We start from the raw sequence: 25,821 nt of genomic DNA on the forward strand, positions 1-25,821 counted from the left end.
CACTTGTCATATAGTAGGTGCTCCACAATTATTGAATGTTATTTCATCAGCTTCCTCCTTTTTAAATTAAAAAAAAAAAAAAAACTTAGTCCTTTGGCACATTGTTTTTGCTCTTCTCCAGATCCTCTCTAGCTTTTCCACACATGCTGAAAATGTGTTGACCAAGGGCAGACCCATTACTGTTTTCAAAGTCCTAACCAATGTTAGGTAGAGTGGAGAAAATTGAGGACCATGAGAAAGGTCATATGTTACTGGACTACATTTTAGGTCTGTTTCTAACACTGTGACATTGTGTTTTTCTGAGCCCATTTCCTCAGTTATAAAATAAGTGGGTTGGACTACATGACTTTGAGCTTACTTCTAAAAAACTCAGACTGCGATTACTTCCCAGTGACTCCATGCTGAATTTTTGTTATTATGTGCTAGTATCCAAGTTAGTTTTGGAAAGAAAGAAGGAAGGGAGGGGGGAAGAAGAGAAAGAATAGGGTGAGAGGAAGGAGGGAAGGAGGAGAAAACCAGTTCTACATTAGGGACTCATCCAACTCAAGACCCACCCTGACACCCTCCCCCCAGTTCTATTTTCTTTTTTTAACTAACCTAGGTCAAGTCAATCATTGCCCATCTCTTTTGTCCCCACATACCATATTAGTATTTAGTTCTTGGTTTTGGTCTTTTTACTACCTTGTGTTTGTTCCCTCTGAACGTCATCGTGTTGTGTTGGTTCATCTCCTTCATTCCATCAGGGACACTTGGAAGAATGCTATTCCTGGTTTCTGAGGTGTCTGCAACCCCACCTAACTGTCACACTTGATGAGCAGACTCCTGGTTTAGTCCTTCAAGTCACTGAGGGTAGTACGAGATACCATACTGCTAACTCTGTGGAGCCCACTGAATCTGTCCCCCAGGGTTGACAGGGAGCTACTGATCACAGTCCTGGAGAGAAATGCTCCCAGGGTCCCAGTGACTTCTCCAACTCTAATTCACAGAACAGGAAACCAGTATCCCTGGGGAGGAGAGGGCCCCTGCTCTGTCAGTCACCCAAGGCCAGGGAGTCCACATATCTGATGCTGCACTGGATTCAGACATGAAAAAGAATTTTCAGCATATTAGAGGGCGGACCTCGTCCCAGCTCCCAGTCGTCCAGGACGAGGGCAGGGTAGTGGCGATGGTGGCAGAGGCAGCAGCGGGTGGCGGCGGCAGTGGCAGCAGAAGCCGTGGTGCAGTGGAGAAGGAAGTGTTATTTTTGCAGTTTCATTAGGAGGCCCGAGGAGGTGCCGAGAGAAGGCTTCAGCAGCAGGAACCCAGAGCGTTGGGGGGTGAGGGTGGGGGTGGGGACAGCAACCTGATTAAGATTTGAGAGGCCTTCGTGCAGGGGGTCAGCAGCCAGCTGCCCAGACTTGTATCAGCTTAAAGGCACAGGATGCAGAGGGAGACTGCGAGTCCTCTCCCGCAGAGGTGCCCTGCCAGGAGGTCTGTCGGGGCAAGGCCTGTGCAAGGGAGGCAGGTTGGGAGTGCTAACTGGATTTTTTATTTTTATATCAAGACACTGTGTTTAAAATTTTTACAAAGGACAAACTCCATGGGTTTCCGTTAGTGTTTTAAGAACTTTTCTTTAAAAAAAAAAAGCCAACAACAACAAAAAAACACCGTCTTTTTGAAAGAGAAATGACATACACGAAAGAGACTCTAAAGAAAATGGGGCGAATTTCTGAGAGCATTACCCCAAGGGCAGAGGTAGGACCCAGCTTACACCCAGGGCCCCCAATAATGACATGGCCTCCACAAAACCTCGTTCACCAAATCTGGGGTCCCCTGGTCTAGGGAGGCCAATGCTCCTGGGGAACGCAGGTCACCTGTGGTCTCCACAGCCCTCCACAGAGATAGAGGCGGCTGGTGAGTTGTCCCCTACGGCCTTCCAACCCCATCCAGTGACAGCCCCTTCCTCCTTCTCCCCCATGGTCTTGCTCGAATCTGTTTCTTTCTTGGGGCTCACGTTCCTCAGTCATTGTGTGAGCAATGGGAGTTCCAAAGCCAGAGAGACCTAGGCCTGGAGCCCTCCCTTCCGGAGCCTCTTTGCACTCATGGGTTGGAGAAGCATTTGTTCCAATTTTTTTTTTTAAAAAAAATCAACAAAAACGAGACCCAGAAAAAAGACCAAGTCTAAGGGAGAAAGAGCTACTCTGCTCTTTAAAGCTCCCAAGTCTGGAGTTGGTGGGTGGTGCAGTTCCAAGAGATGCGGAAGGCGAGCACCAAGGGGTATCCAGCTGGTGCTTCAGGCTCCCTGGGAGTGTCTGTGGTCAGGTCTGGGAGCCGGCTTCAGCTGCTGTTCCATGGGTCCTCAGTTTCCCAAGGACTCGTGTGTGTCTCCATTTGAAGGGCTTGTTCAGGTTTACTTCCTTATTTGTGTTGTTGCACATGCGGGTGCATGTCCATATCTGTCTATGTTTGTGCACGTGGGTCTGCTGTTGGGTGTGGGTGCGTGCGTATACATAGATGTCTGCATGTGTCTGCGTGTGTGTGTGCGTGTGTGCGTGTGTTTTTGTGGATCTGGGAGGGGTAGAACCAGGATATAGGCTGTGCTCTGGGCTGGAGCTACTATACCCGGGTGGTGGAGTGTGAGTGGGGCAGCCCAGTACTGTTGAACCCTGCGGCAAAGGTGTTATAGGGGTGCAATGTCTGCAGCCCCACCAGGGAGTTGGGGATCATAGTGATGGTGTTGGGGGTCATGAGTGGAATGTCATCAGGGGAGCGCCGCAGGGTCAGCGTGTAGTCAGGCAGCGTGGTGAGGCGCAGGGTGTCGTGGGGGGGACCTGCCTCACACTCGTGGTGTGTGGGACCCAGTTGCAGTGCTGCCAGCTCCTCCTCAGGAGCAGCTCCCAGTTCAGGAGCCCCAGCTCCCCTCTGAGGGCTGGGCTGCCGCAGGGGCTCCTGACGTCGCTTGTCCTTCCGATAGTAGAGAGCAGCGAAGGCCAGGACATTAAGGAACAGGAGGGAGGCCCCCACAGCGATGGTGACGCTTAATTCAGTGGAGTAGTCACGTGGGTTCTCCACCAGGAGTGGCCCTGCATCCTGGTCCCCGTTCCAGGACCCCTGGGCATTCTCGTTGCTGTAGGCGGGAGAGATGGCTGGTCGCTTGGTGCTCCAGGTCTTGCCATTGGGCCTGCGGGTGATGTGGGAGCTGTGGGTGGTATCCGGGGGCGGCACTTTGGTGGTTGTGGACGTGTAGTGGAACATGTCGTGCAGGTTGTATAGGTGGGGCACCAAGTGTTTCCAAAAGGCCACCTTAGTGGCCCGGTAATGATCGCGGACCCTTGGCTTCAGCCCGATGTGAAGGTACAGCTGGTCTCGGGGATTGTATTTGGACCAGGCCACTTCCTCAAAGCGGTTGGCCTTGGTGTGAATGAACTTGGTGTCCTGGGGGACCGGCTTGTTGGGATCCCTGAAATACCACATGGAAATCTGGGGTCACCACTCTATGTAATGAGGAAAAGGCCCAGATTCTTCCTTTAACACCCAGCCCTAAACCCCTTCCCCAGTCCAGAATGTCCTACCATTTCCATGTTTTTTGGGGTCCCTCACCCTGTCCATACCCCTCATCTTCCCCAGACCTTGAACTCCTATTGCCCATGGCATCATGGAAACCATCACATCCTCCCCTGCACCCATCCTCTGAGATCAAGCTATAGGATGCTTCTTCTCACAAGTTATAGAGCATCCATTCATCTTTTCAGCTGCCCAGTTTTTCCAAGAGCCCTTTAAAGGCTTTCTGAATGTACTTTATTCCCACTTCACCTGGCTTCTTACCATCTAAACTCGAATCCCATAGTTATGCCAGTAATTCTCATTCCTGCTTGATCCTTATGCTGACCAAGTTCTGAGCCTCCACAAAAATTTTTAAGGGAAGGAAATGGCATGAAAGACTAGATAAGGGGATGTATGGAGAAGGATGAAGGGGTTACCAATCAAGATTTGGGGACTGTTTTAGGAAGGGAGATGATGGAAGAGGTTTAGGTAGAGGAGCAAAGGGGAGGGCACGCTAGGGTCCCAAAGTAGAAGAACCCCCACCTTCTCCTTACCCAGTCTTGGCAAAGTTGGTCCAGTAGGTCATCACAACAGCACTGAGCATAACGTCATTCTTGGAGAAGTTGCAGGGGAAGAGGTCAGTGGGGCCTACCATAGGGACACCAAAAACATAGGGTACTTCATCCCCATGAGCTGCGTCTGACCAAGCAGGCTTCATGAGGCTCTGGCAGTGATGGTAGAAGGCGTAGAAGTAGGTAGGCGAGCCATAGCGGGCATGCAGATCAGCCGTCACCACTGAGGGCTCCACCCACTGGTGGTCAGTGAAGAGTGCCACCAATGTCTTACGGCGGGTCTCAGGATTGTCACGGTCTGCCCAGTCTGTGTACATGAACTTGATGGTCTCCCGCAGGGTGTCCTTACCCTCAGGATAGCCATACAGATTGTCCACAAAGTTGGAGACTGAATAGTCAAAGTCAGTGCCAGAGACACCATCTTCAGGGTCCACCACCCCTTCCACAAACTTGAGCCCCTCACCCTGGTTGACACCTAGCATGATGTCATAGTTGAGGAACTCGCCCTGTTCCATGAGAATCTCTGGGTCATCAGGAATGACATCACCATCAATCACTGGGCCAAAAGCCACATGGTAGCGGGCTGGCTGGATGTCTTGCTCTACCAGCTCCTTGGCACTCTTTTGCCGAAGACAGTCCACCATGTCAACTGTGTCTAGCACATTACAGCCCACCTTGTCTGCCAGCAGGCTGGTGTACTTCACCGGTTGGTAGTTCACAGCCCAGCTGGACAGAGCAGAACCGCTTTGGATGATGGCCCTCTGGAAAAGCCCTTAGAAAACAGACAGCACCAAGTCAGATCATCGTGTCACTCATGGCCTAGGCCTGGCCCTGTGGGACAGATCAAACACCTCTTCATTCCTTTTTTATTGAGGTCGCCCTCTGGGTTGAATGGGCTGTGAAGAAGGAATAACCCTTTTGCTGGAATGATGGGTTAGGACCAGAGGAGAGGTTGTTGGGCTCTTTTCCTGACTGGTCCCCCGCCTGTTTCTTATCTCCTCATTCTAGGATGATGGTTGGTAACTTCGGGGTTAAGGAAATGCCAGGAAGAATTAACCCCTTGGGTCCCAGACATCAGTTTCCTTAGGCTCCCTCTCTTTATCTCTCCTTTTCTTCCCCTCTTGCTTCCTGCCCAGCTGGGCCCAGCTCTGTGCCAGCACACCACCAGGGAGCTGGCGCTTCCACCACAAAGGGGTCTTTTTCATGAGGGATGAGAAATGCAGGCAGGAGAGAGTTTCACATTCTGGGAGTTTGGGGAAGGATTCCTGAGGGCAAAGGCCCTGTGGTCTGAAGGTCTCCAGGGCATGTGCCCTCCCAAACTGTAGCCTCCACAGGGACTTTCCTTTTCCTGAAGCTACTGATGCCTCAGGTCCAGATTTTCCCCTTGCTAAGAAGGAGCCAGTCCCCCAAACTCAAAACATAGATGATTCTTCCCCTCTATGGAAAAAAGGTATCATTCTTTCTCTGACCTCAACATTCCCAAGTAAGGGAAAATCTGGCCCACAGGTGCACAGTTCTATTCCTCTAAAAGAAAGAGTTTATGGGACTTCTCTGGTGCTCCAGTGGTTAAGACTCTGTGCTCCCAATGTAGGGGCCACAGGTTTGAGCCCAGCTCAGGGAACTAACATCCTTTATGCCATATGACATAGCCACAAAAAAAAAAAAAAAAAAAGAGAGAGAGAGAGAGAAAGAAAGAAAGTTGAAGGGAGTCTGCATGGGTAAAAAAGAGAGGGAGAGAAATATAGATGACTACATAAGAAAGCCTCATTTTTTGAAAGATTATTCTCCATTAATCAGTTACAGAAAGAGAGAATAAATCTTTAAAGCAGCCAGGTTTCCAGGGACACAGGCCCACTATGACACAGAGAATTACCACCACACCAAGAAAGGCTTTCTCCTCCCGGGGAAATAGTCCCAGTCAGAGGAGGCACTGTTCCTCTGTCCAAACAGAGGCACCTTCACCACTCGTCGCTTCACTCTCCTTGATGGAAAAAAGGAATTCCTCTTCCTGTACCATCACCTAGGAACACATTCTAAGTTGCCTACTTCCCACCTTAGTCTTCCCTCATGGAGTCCCTGGAGGGACAGAGGCAGAATTTCTAGGTCAGAAAAGGTGATTTTTCTCCCTGAGACAGGCCTTCTTCAAAGAGAGAATGCAAGTCTTCCTGTGAGAATATCACTAACTCATAAGGTGGATTTCAGTGAAAAACTGTGTTCTCTCTCATGGTTTTCCTTACTTTAGAGAAGGACACTTATTTTGAGAAGCTCATCTTTGCCTCTCAGAGGTAGAAAGGGCTCTTACAGTCCAGGTGGCGCTAGTGGTAAAGAACCCGCCTGCCAATTCAGGAGATGTAAGAGACACAGGTTCTGTCCCCGAGTCGGGAAGATCCCCTGGAAAAGGGCATGGCAACCCACTCTAATATTCTTGCATGGAGAATCCCATGGACAGAGGAGCCTGGTGGGCTACAGTCTATAGGTTTGCAAAGAGTTGGACATGACTGAAGCAACTTAGCATGTACTCATAGTCCACAGGTGAAGAGAACATTTCCTGCTGAACACAAAAAAGGGTCCATTTGGCCCTCTTGGAAGGGTCACTGGCAGAGGCTTCCCATCAGGCTAAAAATTAAAGTCTCCCTTAGCTGGGGTCATACAGCTTGGGGGTGGGAGAGGTTTGGTCTGGACTGTGATAAGAACTTGCCACCCCTCAAACAAAGCTCATCCACAGGTTTTTAATGCTGGCTTTGGTCCTGTCTCCCCCGTCAAGGGCAGTTCCTGTCTTACACAGACTTGCTCTTCAGAGATGAAGGCCGAGAATGAGTGTTTCTTACACCTAAAAACTAATTTCCACTCTAGAGCTCTACCCGAAGTCACGTGTCCTTCCCACACAGAAAGATTTCCCTGGCCCAAAAAGAGCCAGTGTCCCTTCAGAAAGAGAGAGAGACATCCTACTCCCACACTCCTCAATAAGACTCCCACATCACAAGGAGAACCTTCCTTTCTCAAGATATAAATGGGATTCTCTCCTTTCCTCTCTCATACTGGGAGATATACATCTTCCCCTAGAGAAACACTTCCTTTCCACTTCTCCCCAAAGAAGGCTTCCCTTGTAGCTCAGCTGGTAGAGAATCTGCCTGCAATGTGGGAGACCTGGGTTTGATCCCTGGGTTGGGAAGATCCCTTGGAGAAGGGAACGGCTACCCACTCCAGTGTTCTGGCCTGGAGAATCCCATGGACTATGGGGTCACAAAGAGTCAGACACGACTTTCACTTTCACTTTCTCCCCAAAGGGACACTGAGCTGTTAGGTGAGGGTTGCTGATTCCCCTGGGTGCTCTTGGGACATGAAGCTGGGCACCCTGGAGCCTGGAGGGCCTGGGGTCAGGGTCGGCAGCCAGCACTTGGCTAGTTCTTGTGCTGTTCCAAGAGCTACTCACCTTCAGAATGATGCGACAGTGTGAGGAGGCTGACACAGGATGCACCAATGCCTGAGCCAAAGACGGTGATACGGCGGGGATCACCACCAAAGAAGGCGATATTCTCGCTCACCCAGCGGAGGGCCTGGATTTGGTCAAGGAGCCCATAGTTTCCCTTGGCAGCCTGATCGCCAGTGCTCAGGAAACCTGAATTCAATAAAGGGCACAAGGACAGTGAAGGTGGAGGGATGGAGTATTTGGATGGCGATGACTGTCAGGGGCATAAGGATGGAGGATGAGCATGCAGTGTAGCTCTTTTCACCCAGTTAGCATTAACCATTGCTCTTTTCTGCAAGGTCCAGCACCATCACTCTGGGAAAGATCAGTTTCCTACTTCCTACTCATTCCCCAGTTTGGAAGGAGGGGTCTCCAGACTGTCTGAAAGGGATGCCTCCAGTTGGGAGACTTAAACTGCAGGAACTGTAAATGGCCAGTATCCAGCATCCTCTGCCTTGATGTGCTAACTGATACATTACTCTAGCACCTGTCAAGATAGAGTAGAAAGAGCAGGGACCTTGGCTCTACCATTTACTGGCCATGTAGTTTTAGGCAACTTATTGAAAATCCCTGGGATTTAGCTTCCTCTCCTGTAAAATGGGGATAAAATACTTCAAAGGGTTGTATCAAGGATAAAATGAGCATAGGCATATCAGATATGCTCAGCACACTATACATCAATAGCTACTTCTCTTTTTGCTTTGTTCTGTCTCTGGAGGAAGTTAAGATTCGAAGAGATTATAATCCCTAAGCCCTCCTGGCACCCCCTGTCCAAGCTTGTCCATTTCCACTTCCTTCCAGGGCCTCAGATGCCCCCTTCTCCTCATTCTCAGGGCAAGTCCTCATTTCCCCATCCTCCAAGACCTAATGAATCAGAAACTCTGGGGGTGGGGCCCAGCAATCTCTATGTTTAACAAGCTCTCCAGGTAATTCTGATGCCTGCTAAAGTTGGAAAACCACTGGGTTAGACCATCTTTTTCATCTGGTGGAGAAATGGGGAAGTCAGTGCAGCTCATTACCACAGAAACAGGTCTTCCCGCCCACCCACTGGGATTTGCTGCTGAGGAGACATGTCACCATGGAGACTACCTTCCCACCCACCTGCTGGGATTTGCTGCTATGGAGACTTGTTGCCATGGCGACTACCTTCCCACCCACCTGCTGGCTATCCCACAGAGATGTCCTATATTCCCCCTACTCCACCCTGCTTCCATTTTAGTCTGATCTTGCTGCTTCATTTCATCCTCTTCCCTGATATTTAGGCTCCTTGGAAGGCTATCATCTCCTGCCCTAGGCTTTTGGAAAGGTTCTTTCCAGGTGGATAGCTGTGGTGCTCTTACACACTGAAAACCTATACCTGGGTCAGTATTTTTTAACTCCACAGTTAAAAGCTCATCCACAGCCCCTGGGATGAACTTTGTGGGAGGCCATGTTTGAGGAGGCTCCCTCAGCTCACAGAGAGTTCTCCAATGGGCCTGGTAGACCACGAGCAAAAGCTGAATTCAAACAGACTCAAGCAGGCACAAGACCTCATCACTGTCTTTCTTGAGTCCTTCTGAATCTAGCTACTGTGAAAGAGCTCATTTCACCCTCTTCAAGTATGTTATTAATTTACCTTTGGTGCAATTAAGTATGTAAAGTACTTAGTTATTCCTCTCAGGATCTAGTCACAAGCCCTCTTTAGCCCCAGGTTCCCAATGAGGAAATGAGAAGGAATTAGAGAAAGCCTGAATGAGGATGAATGGAGGAGCTCTTGTGCCTCTAGACAAGGGAACCAGCTTCTTGTCTGGCCCATTCACAAGCTGAAGTTGCTCCTGCAAGTCTTGAAAAGTATGCTGACCAAGATCCAACCTGGCTGTCCAAGCCTTGAGACCCTCCAGCAAAAATCATTGTGTTTCTCTTAGCCTGCCTGTCCTCCCTCCCTCCTCTCTCTTTCCCCCATTTTCTCTCTGCCTTGTCTTTTATTTAGGCAATAGCAGACTTGGCTTTGGTCTTTGCCAAGGTATCATTCAGTGAAATGTGTCAAATACACCTGTCCTAATCAGCAGGGAGAGCCTGCATTTGGATGTAGTAAAGTTGATTTCTCCAAAATGTACCAATTTCCTGGGTTGGGAACAAAGGCCTGAAAGGGCTGAGTGGAGGATTTGAGCATCACTGTCTTCTCCCTTGGGTCCCATGAACCTCAGGATAAGAGGCACTGAAGCTTGTGGATGACGTCATGTCAACCATCCTACTGCAAGCATCCTGCTTGAAGTGCTCTATCCAACAGGCTCAGGCAGATGACACAGTAAATGTCACTGACCACAAACACAAAAAACCTGGCAGTTTGGAAGAGCAGGCATTTGCTGCTGGTTCCCCAGTAACTCAGTCATCCAGTGAAACCATGTGAGAATGAGGGCTGAGACACCAAACTCCATAAACCGCTAGAGCAAATCTGAGCCAGTCTCCCTGGGCCCGAGTTTATACTGCAGTACATGGTAAGCTGCTTGTCAACAGAAGACAAGGGAATCTGGTACACTGTATCAAAACCAGATAGCATGTCACCCAAGGCTTGACATTTACCAGGTTTTCAGTTTGCCTGAAGGTACCTGAGCAAGGATGTAGGATTCAGTTCTGAAACCTGAAAGAAAACTCAGCAAGCCCTTACTTCCTCAGCCCTAGGGATATCCACATCCTATATCCTGCTGAGGTCCCTTTCTTTTGTTGGTCTCAAGCCCAGTGGGGGCTTTTCAAATTATAGATACCTCTCTGCCTTGGATGGGATCCATGGACTCGCCTGTGACATTGTCTAATAAAATATGTGCATCACCTAAGATGTCTAAAGAAGCACCTTGGAGGGAACCGTCTGTTTGGGCTCAGGGCTCGGAGAAGCTGATGGAAGGAGAGTGAATGAATGCATATAATTGAGGTCCAAAACTGGTCACATGTTTTGGGAAACAAAACAACAAAGCCTCAGCTATACAACAAAATCCCCAAGAAACAGGGACAAACCCATTTTCTATATCTGGCCCCAAGAGACAAAAACAACTCGTATGTATCCAGAGTCCAATCAGTGGCTTATTGATTACATTTGTGTTCCAGAGCAGGCACTGAAGGGCACACAGGAGGTGGTGGGAAACTTCTGGCCAAATCTTACTTTATGGCTCCTTCTGAGGTTTGAGTAGTATTATTTTGATCATTAACTATTTAAGTCCAAAGAATACAAATGTTTATTTTTTAAAAATAAATATTTTTTAAAATGTGCTGTTTTTTTTAACCCCAAGATGTGCTGTTCTGGTTATGCAAAAGAGAGGAGGTTGTAAGGTGGTGGTCGGGGTCTTAACCTGAATTTCATGGATGAGTTTCAGTGGGATCCATGAAATAATTTCTGTAAGTTTGTGTGTGTGTGTGTGTGTGTGTGTGTGTGTGTGTGTGTGTGTGTATGTATGCATGCAAGGATTTTCTGGGATAAGGGGCCATCATTTCAAAGGGGTCCAAGACTCCCCAAAAGGTTAAAAATTTCTGATATACAAGCTTAAGGATTAGAGCAACTGAAGGGTTGTGAAGTAATCATCAAACCAGGATATCACAGGGAGCTTGCAGCCCACAGCTCCCAAGTGACACTTCAAATCCTGAGTCTCTCCTCTGCCTCCTTTCTCTGTGTCACTCTCATCCTCTTTTCTCTTTACCATCCTTTCCTTCCCTTTCTTACTTTTCTCCCCTCATTTCCCCAATTCTCCACTCTCTCTTTGCCTTCATTCCAGCTGGTCAGATAATTTGGAACTGAAGCATATTCTTAGTATTCTCTGTGCTTTCCATTGGTCCTTAGAGAATGGAGCTTTGTGTTGATCATTTTTAAAAGCAGCTGAGTTGAACATTTTCTATCACTCTCATTTAGAAAATAAAGTAACAAAATTACTTCTGGCCTTCAACAACCATGCATGTGTGCCTGCATATCTGTGTGTGATTACATTTGTATATTCATTACTCTTCAGGCACTGGGCAGCCCAAGTGTGTGGGTTTACAGCCACCTGCATGGTACCATTTTTACTGTCAGAGACTCCAATCCTCTTTCTCAATGGGACATAACAGCTTACGAGAGCCTTGCCATAATGTCTGGAGCAACTCCGAGAGCCACAGGAGCAGTGGCAGAACTATAAAACCCGAAGCCCACTAGTCTGTGGAGAGACCAGGGAGATGCCCCACACAGGTCACATCTAGTATCTGGATCTGCTGAAGGGGACGCAGGCTCCACTTTTTTCAGAGAATATAATTTCTCCAGCCTGAACCTCCAAAAGATGTCTTGCTATCCCATGTAGTATTAAGGGGAAGTCAACAGGAGGTGGCCTTTCTGTGTATGGAACTGCACCCACAAGTGAAATGCAGCTCTGGGGTCTCTGAGGTTCGAACAGGCAAAGCCACATATTCACAAGTATATGAAAATAAGGTCCCATCAGCCAACCAGCCCAGAAGAAGCCAGGCCTACTGTTGGTTCAGCACCCAGGCCTGCAGACCTGACAAAGAGCCCTGACCCACACTGGGACTCTGAGGACACCAGCCCTCCAAGCAGGAAGTTGGCTTCTTTGTGCCACTCCAAGGGTATGGGGCTGCATGCACCCTCAGAGGCCTGTGTGCTTGGTTGCCCTCTCTGAGGCACTTGTTTACCTCAAGACCTTGGCCACAGTTAGGCATTACCAGTTATCAAGGAAGGCACAGGGCAGAGGGGCAGCCTAAATCTCCAAAATAAGCACGTAGGCAACAAAGTATGTGTGGGAAGGGGATAAGGGTGTGTATGAGGAGGTATTTGAGAACTAAGTGTGTATGTCTGGGAGCACAGTGGTGTAAGGGATAGGAGTATATGGAGATATATGTGTGGAGAGAGTAGAAGAAATGTGTAGTGTATGTATATGGGGTATGTAAGTGTGGGGTGTGCATGAGTTTGTATGGATATGGATGACCAGGTGTGGGTATATGGATGCATGTATATTTGTAGGGTAGGAATATGTATACATGTATGTATTGGACATACATATGCTAGATGTGTATAGGAAGAGTATGTGTGCATATGTACATGTGTACATGTGGGTATGTGCATGGGGGTCTGTGGGTTTGTGTATAAGGGGGGATGTATAAGGAGGAACCGGAGAAGGCAATGGCACCCCACTCCAGTACTCTTGCCTGGAAAATCCCATGGACGGAGGAGCCTGGTAGGCTCTAGTTCATGGGGTCGCTAAGAGTCAGACATGACTGAGCGACTTCACTTTCACTTTTCACTTTCCTGCATTGGAGAAGGAAATGGCAACCCACTCCAGTGTTCTTGCCTGGAGAATCCCAGGGACACGGGGAGCCTGGTGGGCTGCCGTCTATGGGATCACACAGAGTCGGACACGACTGAAGTGACTTAGCAGCAGCAGCAGTAGCATAAGGGGGGGAACATATATTATATGTAGAGCATGGAATGTGTATGTACACGTGGAAGCAGGGATATGAGGGATATATGTAGTATTTGTGTACTTTGGGGTGGGGAGGTGTGGACTTGCAGGTATGGCTCCTATATGTGTAGGGAGGGGAACATTGCTTATGTAGGGAAGCTGAGGGACATATGCGTGTGTGTGAATGTTAGAGGAGAGTGGATACAGAAGTGGGGTATGTAGGGAGACATAGATCTGTGTATGTGTAGAAGATTCCCCCACCACTCCATACACACTCCACACATATAGTCTCCCCAACACACATATCTAGATACCCCACACCTTTCTACACTCCTTACCCATACCCCGCATCTTATCCATACCCCACATCTACACAGATTTCTCTCACCTCCCATGTGTACACACACACAAACACATACACACACACAGAGGTTCCCTCCCCATTGCTATATCTACATCTGTGCCCATATACATATGTGCGGTGTTTGGGTGTGGGTACCACTCCAGTACTCTTGCCTGGAGAATCCCATAGACAGAGGAGCCTGGTGGGCTGCCGTCTATGGGGTCACACAGAGTCGGACACAACTGAAGTGATTTAGCAGCAGCAGCAGCAGCAGCAGTAGCAGCATGGACCCAGGGTGTGGGTCTTTGTGTAGAGTGCATTATGGGGGTAGAGGGAAGCATGAGGTGGGCATGTGTGGTGTATATGGGCATAGATGTAGATATAGTGATGTGGAGGGAACCTGTGAGTGTGTGTGTATGCATGGAAGGTGAGAAAAATCTGTGTAGATGTGGGGTATGGATATGGAGTATAGAGAGGTATGCGGGTATCTGGATATGTGCGCTGGGGAAAATATATGTGTGGAGTGTGTATGGAGTGGTGGGAGAAGGTGCATATATGTGAGGGGGTCTGTAGATGTAGATGTAGGGATGTGTGTGTGTATGTTTGTGGAGGTGAGAAATAGTTGGACACATGGGGATGGATGTGGGCCATGTGGACATGTGAGGGTATATAGGTGTGCAGATGTGTGACTGACTAAAAGGAATATCCTGTGTATGTGTAGGGTGTTTAGGGATGTGAGGGTGGGAGAATAGAGATAAGGACAGGACACCAGAAAATAAATTGATTTTACAAAACTCAGCCATGCAAAAATCTGGAAGCAGAGACCTGGCTTGAGGCCTAAGAGAAGGTGTGAAGTTTGAACTGAATTTCAAATGGCATCTCAACATTCCAGGAAAGGACCTAGGGATGTGCGTAAGCTCCGAGCAGTTGGGTAAAACCATGGGATAACAACCTTGTGACCACCGTCATTAGCACCAGCTAGAGAACCGAGGGGCTTGTTCTCAACTCCTCAGCCTTCTATCCTTCCTTTGAGAGCTCAGGCTTCCTTCTAGGCATCCAACAGGGAACCATACCTAGCACTCCAACCCGATAGTTGAGGGTGATGACGATGACGTTGCCATAACTGGCCAGGACACTGCCGTCAATCATGTTGCCTGTCCCTTCCATGTAAGAGCCTCCATGGATGTAGACCATGACAGGCTTAGCGCCACTGTCCCGGATGTCTGCAAGGAGAAGGGTTGAGACACAGGCTGGGTAGGCTGCCCTTCCTCCCCCACCCCCGCCAGCCCTGGGGTGGGGTGCGGGCAGCAAAGCTATCCCAGGTTCCAGGACACCACTGCCATCTCTGAGGGCAGGACTCAGGGGGCTGTTCAGCCCAGAGCTTGGGCCATCGGCCAGAGAAAGTCAGATTCTGGTGATGTTTTTAAAGACTGGTTTCAAGTGCCTCCCAGCTGAAGGCAGCCAGGTGTGCCTGATACAGTGAGTTCTACAGAGGCTGTGGCTGAGCCCTGGGGGACAGAGGGCAGGAGGAAGAGAAAGGGCTGGTCCCTTAGCTGGATCAGTGAGTCCCTGCCCTGGGCACCCAGGAGTCCTGGGACCTGACATGGCTTTAGAGAGCAGGAGCTGGGGAGCCCTGAAACCCCCAAGGCTAGACCAGTTACATGGAAATACGGCCATTGGCAGCAGCTGGCCCCCCAGTGCAGACAGAGACAAGAGGTGTGGGGATAAGGGGCGGCACAGGAAGAGAACAAGGGAAAATGTGGGGACAGGGGAGAGAATGGCAGAGATGGGGTTGGGGGGACCTTACTGACATGGTTTCTCAACCATGTGCTCATTTACCCCATTCTCCCTGGACATCAGGCAGACTTAGCTGCAAACACTGGGGATGAGGAAGAGGTGGGGCAGAACTAAGAATGAGAGAGCCCACCCCGAGTCAGCTCTGAGATGAAGATGGAGCCTCCACAGAGGCCACTCAGCAAGGGATTTTTAAGTGGTTGCTCCCAAGCCGTGACTGTCCCAAGTGGGGACAGGGCTGATCTCCTAGACCTGCAGCACAACCCCCACCCCCGGCCTGGGAGCTGGGCTGCACCCCACTGCCCCAGAATACCCTACCAGCCACCAGTGGGCCCCCTTGAGCTGTGTGGCCCCCAGGGGTGGGGGCCAAGGCATGGAGGTAGAAGGGAATGCTCTCTGCTGCTGCAAACACAACCTGTTTTCCTGAGGAGGAAGGAAGACTGGTTCAACCGTCACCCAAAGATCTTATGCCATCCACTGCCTGGTCTGTGGCGTATTGGCCTCAGCCTGGTGTTTCAGCCTGGTTCTTGTGGCCGTCCTGAACCTAATACAGCCCCTGACCCCAGGCCATCTCTCTCTTTCTGGGCGAAGGCCAAGGAGGTTCTAGGTGGCGCTGTTCCCCAGCCCCTGGGGTCATCACTGCCTCACTCCTCACTTCCCTCTCCCAGGAGCCAACCTCCCCACAAAAACACAGGGGCTCCTGCCATTCAGGTTTCTCTGTGCCTCTCCTCACCCCCCGCCCTCCTCAGTCCTGCTTTCTCTCCACTCTCCCTGCTGCTCAGTCAGGGCAGGTGCCCAGGAACCACAGAAGATGGGGAAGGAAGCTGTCTCCGGGCAGTGGGGGACCCCGTAGCTCTGCTCGTGGTCCCCTGCTCCTGCCAGCCGTGTCCATCACCCTGGAACTCCCAGTGGCTGACCAGGCCAAAGATGGATGAACAGCCCAACGGCCTTGTACAGGAACAGAAACACACCAACGGACAGACAGACAGACAGACGGGGCTTCTCCCCATTGAGAGGGGGAGGGGCTCTGTGCCATGCACCAGCCGCCACGCCCTGCAGCCCCCAAATACCTTCATCTTCATCCCCGTCATTATCCGCTAAGTCCTCGCCCTGTTTCTTAGCGCCGGATCCTGGGGACCAGACACGGGGAGACACAACAGCACAGAACAGAGAACAAAACAGAGAGAGAATTCAAAAACAGCATGACTGCAGTGTGGCCCAGCAAGCCAGCTCTGGGCCTGGGCCCAGGACAGGCAGGAGGGATGGCAAGAACTGAGGGAATGGGTGGGCTGAGGCCCAGACCTTCATCAGGATGATGGTGTTGCAGGCCCCTGCTGTGCTGGCCTCACTGCACCTCCCTACCTGCCTCTCTGTCCCCAACAGCCTGTCTCAGCCAACCACCTTCCCAGTTAGGAAGGAGGCAGCAGCAGGTGGGCCAGGGCATGGAGCTGGAGACCATCTCAGGGGAAGGCCTTCTCCCAGGTGGAAGGGGCTGCACATGCGTACACAGGCCAGCTGAGCTGGAGCGTGGGGGCAGGCGCCAAGGGTGAGAGGTGGCATCACCACCATGTAGCTACAGACGTGAGCTGCCAGGGCAGAGCCAGGGACCCTAGTCCTAAGCTATTTGGGCCCAGTGGGCAGCCTCAAGCTGGGTCTCAACTGATCCTGATTCCCACAGGAGAAAATGGGAGATGAAGCTTTCCCTCGCTGGGACCTGCTCTGAGTAATGGCAAATGGGGTTCCTGCCCACAGGAACCAGGCCTGAGAGCAGCAAGCATTGCTCTGAGATCAAAAGACAGCCAGAGAGGGAGGGAGGGAAGAGAAGGAAGGGGAAAAGGAGAAAGGGACATGAGAGAGAGAGAAACAGAGATAGGAATGATGGTAGCAGCTCCTACCATGTACCGAATGGTTACCATGTGCCAGACACTCTACTTCTGCCATACTGTTTGATCCTTACACCCCAGTGAGGGAGGGACTATCTTTATTCCTGTTTCACTGATGGGGAAACTGAGGATCAGAGAAGCAAAGTGACTTGCTTAAGATCACACAGTTAGGAAGTGCTAGAGGTGAGATCCAAACCCAGGTCTGCTTGATTCCAAAGTCAATGGTCTTTCCACTGCACCATGCCACCTTTCTGGGATGGGGAAAGGGAAGGGAAAAAATAAGTCAGGAAAAGAGGTGGATCATGGGGAAGGGGGAAGGGAGGGAATAAGAGAAAAGAAGAAACTAGAGGAGAGAAGTTTAGGACCTGGCTGAGCTGGCACCAACTCTCCTTCCCATTCTAAGGAGACAAGAAGTTCATCTTGAAAATGGCTTTGAGAAAGAAGACCCACCACCCGGGTGCTGATCAGTGTGTGGAAACAGAGGTCATTCTACGGTACCCCAGGGCTTATCCTCTTGTCTAAGACATCAGATACTCTTGGCCCGGAGGCAGCAAATAGCTTTCTTTCTCAGCTGGTCTGGGTTCCCTTACAGCTATTAATCAAAACAGGAGCCGCCCTCAAATTATAAAATAACTTTTCAACTAGGGCAAGAGCCCAGCCTGAGGGGCAGAAACTGCCTCTGGCTTTCTGAACCTCTAGTGGTGCCTACCGTCTTAACACCTGACGACAGCACTGCCCTCAGAAACCCTGTGGGGCCTGGGGCATCATCACCCACGCAGCAGAAAGCCCCACCCCGTCCTCAAACAGCAAGAAATCACTCATCCTTAAACATGAATTCCCTCCAATTTGATGAAGGTGGAGGTGGGGGGACAGGGCACACCTTCCCCAGGAATTTCTTCACTTACTCTGGACCCTGACTTAAAAGATGCATCCCTTTTGTCCCCTTCTGGGAATGTCCCTGGCTTGCTGCACAGTCCCAGCCTCCTTTGTGCAGATGCTTTGCTCCCTCTGCATAGCACTCACTGAGCAACTCCTCACTGCCATGCCTGTCCCCGCCCCTCCAGGGACTAGCTAGACCACCATCCCCGAGTCCAGTACTGTGCTGCTGCAGGTGCTCAACCAGCCCTGCCTGCTCTGAACACACCACCCCCATAACCATCTCTGGGGACGGGTCTCCCCTAAGAGGCAGGCTTTTAAAATCTGTTTCAAATGGCCAACAGGCCCTGGATAGGGAACTAATTTGAGCAGCTAAATGACCAGATGCCCTCTCCCATGCTGTCTGGAACCCACTTCCCAGCTTGGCCTGTGGGGCTTCACTAAACCAGCTGAGTTTCAACACTAGCCTATGAGCTTCAGAATAGCGATCAAGTCTTTAGTTATTTCTAAATCTTTCCTCTACCTCATATCCCTCCACATCCCAACAGCACCTAGCACATGGCCTTGCCCATAGTCAACAATCATGATTGGTAAATGTTCGAACTTGACTGGTGCTTCCAGGTCTGGATTCTTAGGACTGGACTGGACTGCCCTAGGCTCTTACTGGTGCTCTGGGGATCAACTGCTCCTAGGAAATGGTTAATGTCATTGCCTCCCCCTCCATCCCCACACCCAAGCAAGCAACTAACTACTAGAAGCAGGTTTAACAGACCCTCTTCATGAATTCTTTTACAGGTTAAAGGAATGTTAAAAGGAATGTTAAGACTGGAATAGTCCTCTACCACCTTCAGATGCAGAAACGGAGGTTCTCAAAGGAAAAGACTTGTCTAAGGTTTCACTGTGAGTTAGCAGCTGATATGGGACCAGGCTTGTGGCTCCCAGACCCATACTCTTTATGCAGTACCTCCATCTCCTATCTTCATTCATGCAAAAGCGTTTTTACTGATTGCCTTCTGAGCTCTTTACTGAAGCCCTGAGCTGGGTGTGGGGAGGTGGTGGAAAGCTTATCTCTGGGGCAGGGGACCTCCCTCAGAGCTTCAGTGTGCATCAAAAGCACAATATATACATTTCTGGGCTCTTCTCCCAGGAGATTCTTACTCAGTAGGGAATATCCAGTCCCTAATGACCCCACCTGGGGGAATCCTGCCCTATGATTTCAAAGGAAAACAAACTCCAAGCTTGCCAAAGGGTTGTAGGGACCAGGCTGTGATTTTCCACCTGTTCCTTAGTCTGTTACTGCTTCCAATTGATTCACCCCATCTGTATTTCACCATTTGTTTCAGAGGGGAGGTGGGAATGACCAGATGGGAGTTGCCTCACATGCTACAGTGGAAAGAACACTTCCCTGAGGGTCAAGAGACCCAGGTTTTGGTCCAGGCCCTGCCACAGAACAAGGAAGGGGCCTTGAGCAGCAGCAAGTCACTCCCCTGGGCCTGTTTCCACATCTGTAAAATTGGGAAGCCAACTCGTGCCTTATAAGCTTCCAGAGAAGGGAGGGGGGGTGGATTTTCTGAGGTAAGTATGCAAATACTTTGCAAAAAACACAAAGTGGTGTTGGAACAGGAAGAGTTATTATACAGGTGGTGGGGGGACAAATTCCTCCTGGCAAGAGTGCCAATTTGAAATTTGAGATCTTGTGCCTCCTTTAGAGTCCACAGTTCCCAGAGACCTCCCAAGGTCTGCCATCAGGCCAGCCGGGGGCACTCAGCTATGCCCTGGCCAGAGGCGGTAGACAGGGTGGCAGGGTTGCTACGCCTGGGTACAGTTTGGTCTAAGCTCCAGGGCTGGAGAGTTGAATCTCAACTTTCAACCTGGGAAAGAGCACGGAAGGATGAGTTGGCAGCTCCCTCACCAGGAAAATGGCAGAGCCTCTGGCTCCATTTTGGTGGCTTAGAGTTTCTCCTGAGGTGACCTGGAGGAAAGCACTGGCTTGGTCTTCGGCACACACTTTAGGGTGGAATTGGGGGCCAGGAAGTTTGAAAGAAACGGGGTTTTGCTGCTTCTGCTCTGAACCTGCCTTAGGCCACCAGAGCCTCCCTGAGGGGAGCCGGGGCCCTTGGATGAGGTGGAACTTATGCCTGCTCACTGACCGCCCCCTGAGCCTGGGCTATTTGAAGGAAGGCTGGGTCCTCAGGGGCAAGGGCAGGTGGGCAGGTAGCCCTCCCTCTCTCTCTCTCTCCCTCCCCGCCGGCTGGCTACCTACCTCCTTTCCTACAAATTTTCTTGTTGGGCTTTCGGGCGCATTCCTTGGAAATCCGCTTTACTGTAAAATGAATAAAAAACTAAAAAATAACAGGAGGCCTCTGCCCAGGGGCATGCACCCCCCACCCCCCAGGCCCCAATAGCTGCTCTGCAGGCGGCACATGGCAGAGAGCCTGTCCCACCATCTCCTTGTTTCTGTCACTTACCTTAGTGTGACCCCCGCGGGAGGAGGCATCAGCTAGTGAAAGAGGAGGCACCTAAGCACTGCCCACCAGGCTTGCCCCCTTCCCCCCACACACACCCAGCTCCCTTGGCCACACACACACAGGTGGAATGGCAACAGAGGGGCCCGGTGGAGCCAGCATCCTCCCGCGGGGAAGCTGCCAGCAGTGACCCATACTCCCCCGGGGAACCCCCATCCAGCATCTGGCCCTAGACCTGTCAAAGCTCTCAGGCCTGGCCAGGCCCATCCTGTGGTAACAGTGTCACTCACACATGGGAGCTCAGACAATGCTGGGAGAGGAAAGAACAGGGAGGAGGAAGAGGGAGGCCAAGCCAAGTGATGGTTAAAAGCCTTTTCACAGACAGACAGATGCATGCTTCAGGGCACACGACCACATGCCAGCCACAAACACGGTGGGGCGGGTGGGAAGCAGGGAGGGCACAGCGCCTGGCCACACTCACCATCCTCCGTTGGCACATAGACGTTCAGGTAGAGGCAGTCCTCGTTAGGCTCCTGGATGTAAGTAGCGACGATATCCAAGTTGGCGGTGAACCAGACAGGAAGCATGACTTCGGGCACAGCTGTGTGGATGTTCTGGGGGCACACTGGGGGAAACTGTGTGGCGTTCCGGATGCCCGACCAGGATGGGGGCGGTTCAGGGGGCAGGAAACGTTTCTCGCCGATCGGGGGAGCTGCGTAGGGCACCCCAAGGTACTGGTCCACAGGCCCCAGGATCTCACTGGGCAATGGTACCCGGGCACCCCTTAGCTTCCCAAAGTGAGTGTTGACTGTGGGTGCTGGGGCCTGGGTACTGGCCCTCAGCACCAAGCTCAGGAACCACAAGGTGAGGCACAGGCTCCGGCCAACTGTGGGCTTGGGGCTCAGGGACAGCGAAGGTGGGCCAAGCCACAGCCACATGTTCCGGGCCGGGGGACTGGCAGGAGAGGCAGACTCCAGGGTCACAGCATCAGCCCAACAGGCAGCCCCTTCATGGCCACACTGACTTGAACCTCAAAACTGAACTCCCGAGGGACACCTACAGGTGCCCGGCAACGTACAGAGCAGGTCGTCCGAGCACCACAGCTTCAGAAAGGGGACTCCCTCAGGGCCAGACAGGCCTGTGGAAAGAGGGAAGTATGCGTCATCCAAGATGGTTGGGAGGATCGTGGAGTGGGTCTTTGGGGCCCTACCGTGCTCGGGCTGTTCTCTTATAGTTAAGAAAGGTTTCTTCACACCCGGGATTCCAAGGACCCTCAGACTGCCATTCAGAGCCATTCGCTGCACCCAGGGAAGTGGTTAGAAAAGCCAAGGGGATGGAGAGATTGACAGTTGTTGCCACTGTAAGTTGCCAGTCCCCAACTTCAACTTCTCAGCCAATGGAGTTCATCGGGGTCAACTGGAGCCAGAGTAGCATGTGGGGGAACAGGAAGTGGAGCTCAAGTTCCTGGGTACTCTTCCTGGACACTGAGCTCCTAGCCTCCAAGACCCATAACCCCCATAGGGTCCTCCACGTCAGGAGAGGGTAGGATTGTGCACCTCACTCCAGGACTAAGGCAGAATAAGGGAATATGCATCACATAAGCAAAGGGGCCTCTAGAGAGATCCCCTCTCTCTCTGGCAGGGAAGGGGGCAGGACAGACATTCACAAGAGTCCCCAGGCCCTCCTGTACATTTCTCCACAGCCCTCACTGCTTCCGAATACTTAAACATCAGTCCTTTCTGGTAGTTATCTCTAATTCACACGGGGTGCCAGAAACTGAGGCAGAAAGAAGTCTGCCTAGCACCCTAGGCATTGTTGATGCTCAGCCAGTGTAAAATAAACAACGGAGGGCGGGGGACACACACTCAGAGACTCACAGAAATAAACTCACAAAGACTCAAGAGGGAGTGAGAGAGAGAAAGCCTGAATCACAGACACTGTGATATTCACTCAGGGACATACATTTCAAACCCACAGAGACCCCCTCATATAGTCCCACCTTCTGAGACAGAGAGCTTCACAGAGCCAGAGACTCACAGAGAGATACATTCAGAGACACACACAGAGACTCACTGAAACCTAATCACACATACCACATAGGTAAATATCCAGGGACACAGGCAGCATAATGGTGACACACAGGTGGAGACAGAAGCAGAAATAGCAACACACTCGAGGCACACAGGCCTTCCGATACAACAGCTGTACAGTCAACACACATACATAGGCACACACAGACACTCCCGCATGGACACACACACACACACACACAATTGAGTTTCCCCCTATTTCTCCCGCCTTCCAAGATTGTAGGCCTGCTCCTTTAAGAACTGGCTGAAGGGGTGGGGGAGGGAGAATGGGAACGCCCGGCCACCGCCACCGAGAGAGGGGAATGAGAGCGTGTGTGTCTGTGTGTGTGTGTGTGTGTGTGTGTGTGTGAGAGAGAGAGAGAGAGAGAGAGAAGGAGAAAGGAAGAGAGAGAGAAAGGAAGAGGGAAAGAGAAAAAGGAGGAGGAGGGAGGGCGGGCAAAGAGACTAAAGGGGGGGCTCAGAGGAAATGGGGAGAAAAGTATGGGTGGTTAGATCCCAGACACTGCCCAGAATGCACCCGGGTGGGGGGAGGAGGGGAAGGGGTAGGAGTAGGGAGGTGGGGCAGGAGGGAGTGGGTGTGCGTGTGTGTATGGGGGGGCTAGTCCGCAGCTGAGTTCACACAATCCCCCCATTCACCGTCTCCATGGCAACTCCGGGGTACAGACCGCTCATTCACACGGCTTCCCCGCCAGCAACCCCCCCACCCCACACCATTAACCCCCTCGGTGCTGCCCCTCCCCGCAAATTCCATTAACCCTTTTGAGATGCCTCCCTCTCCAGTAACCCTTGAGCACCAAATGCTGTTCTCCTGTGAGTCAATTTCCTGCAGCCCTTCCCCATGAACACCTAGACAAATCAACCGACCCCCAAACGCCCTCTGTACCCTAGGACCCACTGTGAGTCCCCAAGGCCAAGATCTCCATCCTGGTCCAACTTGCAATTTGGGAGAAGACAAGGGGAGGTGGCAAAGCCGGGGATTCAGAAAGCATCTGGGGGGTATTCTGGGCTGGAGCAGTATTGGGCGGGGGGCATTGTGCAGGAATGGACTGGTGTCTAGAACTGCAGTACTGGGGGCTTTGCGGGTTCTGAATGGTATTGGGGGATGGAGCTGCAATGGAATGGGGGAGAATAGGATAAAGGCCTCCGTTGGTGGGGGGGGCTGCAGAGAGTGGGGGAGGGAGTCTGGCTGTGAGATGCTATGATGGAAGAAGGATGGGGCTGCACTGCGGGGGAGGGGGGACTGGCAATGTGCAAAACAGAAACGGGGCAGGGGGCCCTCAAGAGGGGTATTTTGATGAGCATGCGGGCAGGGCAGTGGAAATAGAGGGACCATGGGCGGGAGGATGATAAGGATGCGGGATTCAGGGAGGAAGGAGGTGGAGGGGAAATGCGGGGGAGGATTGGAGGGGGGGGGTCAGGGGTGCCGATGGAGAACATGGGGTTGAGGATGGGGTGCATTGGCTGGGAAGTGGAGCACCCCAGGATTGGGAAGGGATAGGATCGGGGCAAGGTATGGGCAGCTAGAGGATGAGAGACCGGAGCAGGCGGCCTCACCTGTTCCCCGGGCTGTTGCGAGCGACTGAACCGGGCCACGGACCACCCATATCGCTTCCAGGCCAAGGGCTCCGCACCCGAATCCCCGAGATCTGCTCTCCGGCAGCCTGGCTGCTGTGCCCGCGCACCGAGGGGGCGCGCTGCGCGTACCCAGACAAGGGGGGGCGCGGTCCCTTCCATTAACTCCTTTTGCGCCAGAGATGGCTCAAGTCCTGGGGCATGGCCCAATTCCTCCCAGGCTCAAACACACTCTCCCCATCCTCTCTCTCACACACCCCTCAAATCACAGATAGACGATCTTCCAGGGCAGCTAGTTCAAACTTTACCTTCAAAGCTTGAGACCTCAAAACAAAGGGAGAAACTGAGGCACTGCCTGCAGGAGTCCTCAGTCACACTCCATGAAGACCAGCCTCCAGCCCACTTGGTATCCCTCACCTCTCCTCAGCACCAGCACCACCCAAGCACCAACAATAGGTGTGTAGTGTGGGGTGCACTTTGCCCTCATCCTGTCACTCTCAAAAAGGTCAGCATTGTTCCTTTCTGTTGGGGCATGTCAGACTCTGGCTGTCAGCATGCCAGTTGTCCAACCATGTCAGTCTCTCCCACTCCAGACCCGGCTGTCTCAGTGTCTTGTGTTCTGTGTGTAGGGCACCTGTCCAGTTTCATTAGCCCCCCATCCGAAGCCCCTCTGAGTGTCCCTTATCCCAGCCAAGCCTCTACCCGTATAGTTCCTCAGAACGTTTCTGTCAGGATAACACAGGGCAGAAGAAAGCTTCAGTCAATTATGTTCAACTTTATCCTGTTGGACAGTTCCTCTCCTTGTGCACACTACCCTTAAATTTAGTAAGTCCCATCTGAGCAAGGGCTTCATGGACCTCAGAGGGACTTTTTTTTTGTAACTTGGGTATTGATTGGTGCTCCTGGTTTTACCAGCACAACTGACAGTTCCCAGTGCTAGAGTGCAACTGTGGACTGGATGGTATCCTGAAGTTGTCCAATCATCAGGTACCACCCACCTATGAGGTTGGGACTGGCCTCTTCCAGCCCCACCAGAGGGCTCCATGATAGTAAATCAGTTGCCTCTCATGGATAGTCTTAGATCTTGAGCCCCAAACCTGAAGGCAAGGGTACTGAAAATGGCCCTGCCACAGTTCCAAATGTCTCTGGAGCAACATTTTTGGGTTTTCTCTACTATAAGATGGGAGTGAGGAGGTCACTCTGGGTAACTGTGAAGATGGGTCGTATGAAAACAAACAGTTCCAGTAACACAGCAGAGAGAGAAAAGGGTGCTTCCCTTCACTGGTTTCTTTTCCTCCTGGAACCATTCTGCCCTTCCACCACCTATGTGATGGCAACACTTACCAATGGAGGACAATGTTTTGTCCCAGAAATGTGACTCAGGGAACTTCTCTATCTAGGACATCACTTGGTGCATGATGGGGACCATACAAGGTGGCCCAAAGGATAGGCAGTGTCTGTCACCCCCACCCCCCACCCTGAAGCTTATTCAAAACCCAGCGTGTGGGGTGGGTAGAAGAAGAATCAGGTTCCAGTGATTTTTCCCCTGGTCCAGTGGCTCCTCCCCAATCCCAGCAGTGTTTCCTCCATGGAGACAAGCTATACAGAAGCCACACCATCTAGATGAGAATATGAGCTGCCCTTATTGAGAGACTAAGGCTCCAAGTCTTAACATATTACCAGGTTAGAAAAAGGAAGAGATGGTAGCAACCCAATTAGAATTCAGAAATGTAGGGGGTGGAAGGTGAACAGGAGAGATGATCTGAAGAGAATGAAGGTGTCGACTTGCTGGTCCAGCCCCGACACCCTTCCAAGAGCCCACCC

General features: G+C 51.4%; 1 protein-coding gene across 3 annotated transcripts; it reads right to left on the minus strand.

Annotated features, from left to right (window-relative positions):
• Positions 1-1,505: 1,505 nt before the first annotated feature.
• On the minus strand, positions 1,506-25,753 carry NLGN3 (neuroligin 3). 3 transcript variants are annotated; one of them, XM_061409790.1, is made up of 8 exons: positions 23,980-25,753; positions 20,817-21,473; positions 20,134-20,193; positions 16,182-16,241; positions 14,391-14,540; positions 7,528-7,713; positions 4,077-4,866; positions 1,506-3,439 (listed from the first exon to the last, which is right to left on the minus strand). In XM_061409790.1, exons 2-8 carry the CDS (start codon positions 21,271-21,273, stop codon positions 2,596-2,598), a joined length of 2,547 nt encoding a protein of 848 aa, XP_061265774.1. In that variant the 5' UTR covers positions 21,274-21,473; positions 23,980-25,753; the 3' UTR covers positions 1,506-2,595. The 3 variants fall into 3 exon arrangements, with proteins under 3 accessions (XP_061265774.1, XP_061265776.1, XP_061265777.1); XM_061409792.1 differs by lacking the exon at positions 20,134-20,193; XM_061409793.1 differs by lacking the exons at positions 16,182-16,241; positions 20,134-20,193.
• Between the last annotated feature and the right edge of the window lie 68 nt (positions 25,754-25,821).

Source organism: Bos javanicus, chromosome X (assembly GCF_032452875.1).
Source record: "Bos javanicus breed banteng chromosome X, ARS-OSU_banteng_1.0, whole genome shotgun sequence".
Lineage (NCBI taxonomy): Eukaryota > Metazoa > Chordata > Mammalia > Artiodactyla > Bovidae > Bos > Bos javanicus.

Coding starts and splice junctions, on each gene's coding strand:
- NLGN3 (XM_061409790.1), bottom strand. CDS start 21,273: ATGTGGCTGTGGCTTGGCCCACCTTCGCTGTCCCTGAGCCCCAAGCCC. Junction 14,541..16,181: donor TGACGGGGATGAAGATGAAG/GTATTTGGGGGC, acceptor TTCTCCTTGCAG/ACATCCGGGACAGTGGCGCT. Junction 4,867..7,527: donor ACTGTCGCATCATTCTGAAG/GTGAGTAGCTCT, acceptor CTGTTTTCTAAG/GGCTTTTCCAGAGGGCCATC.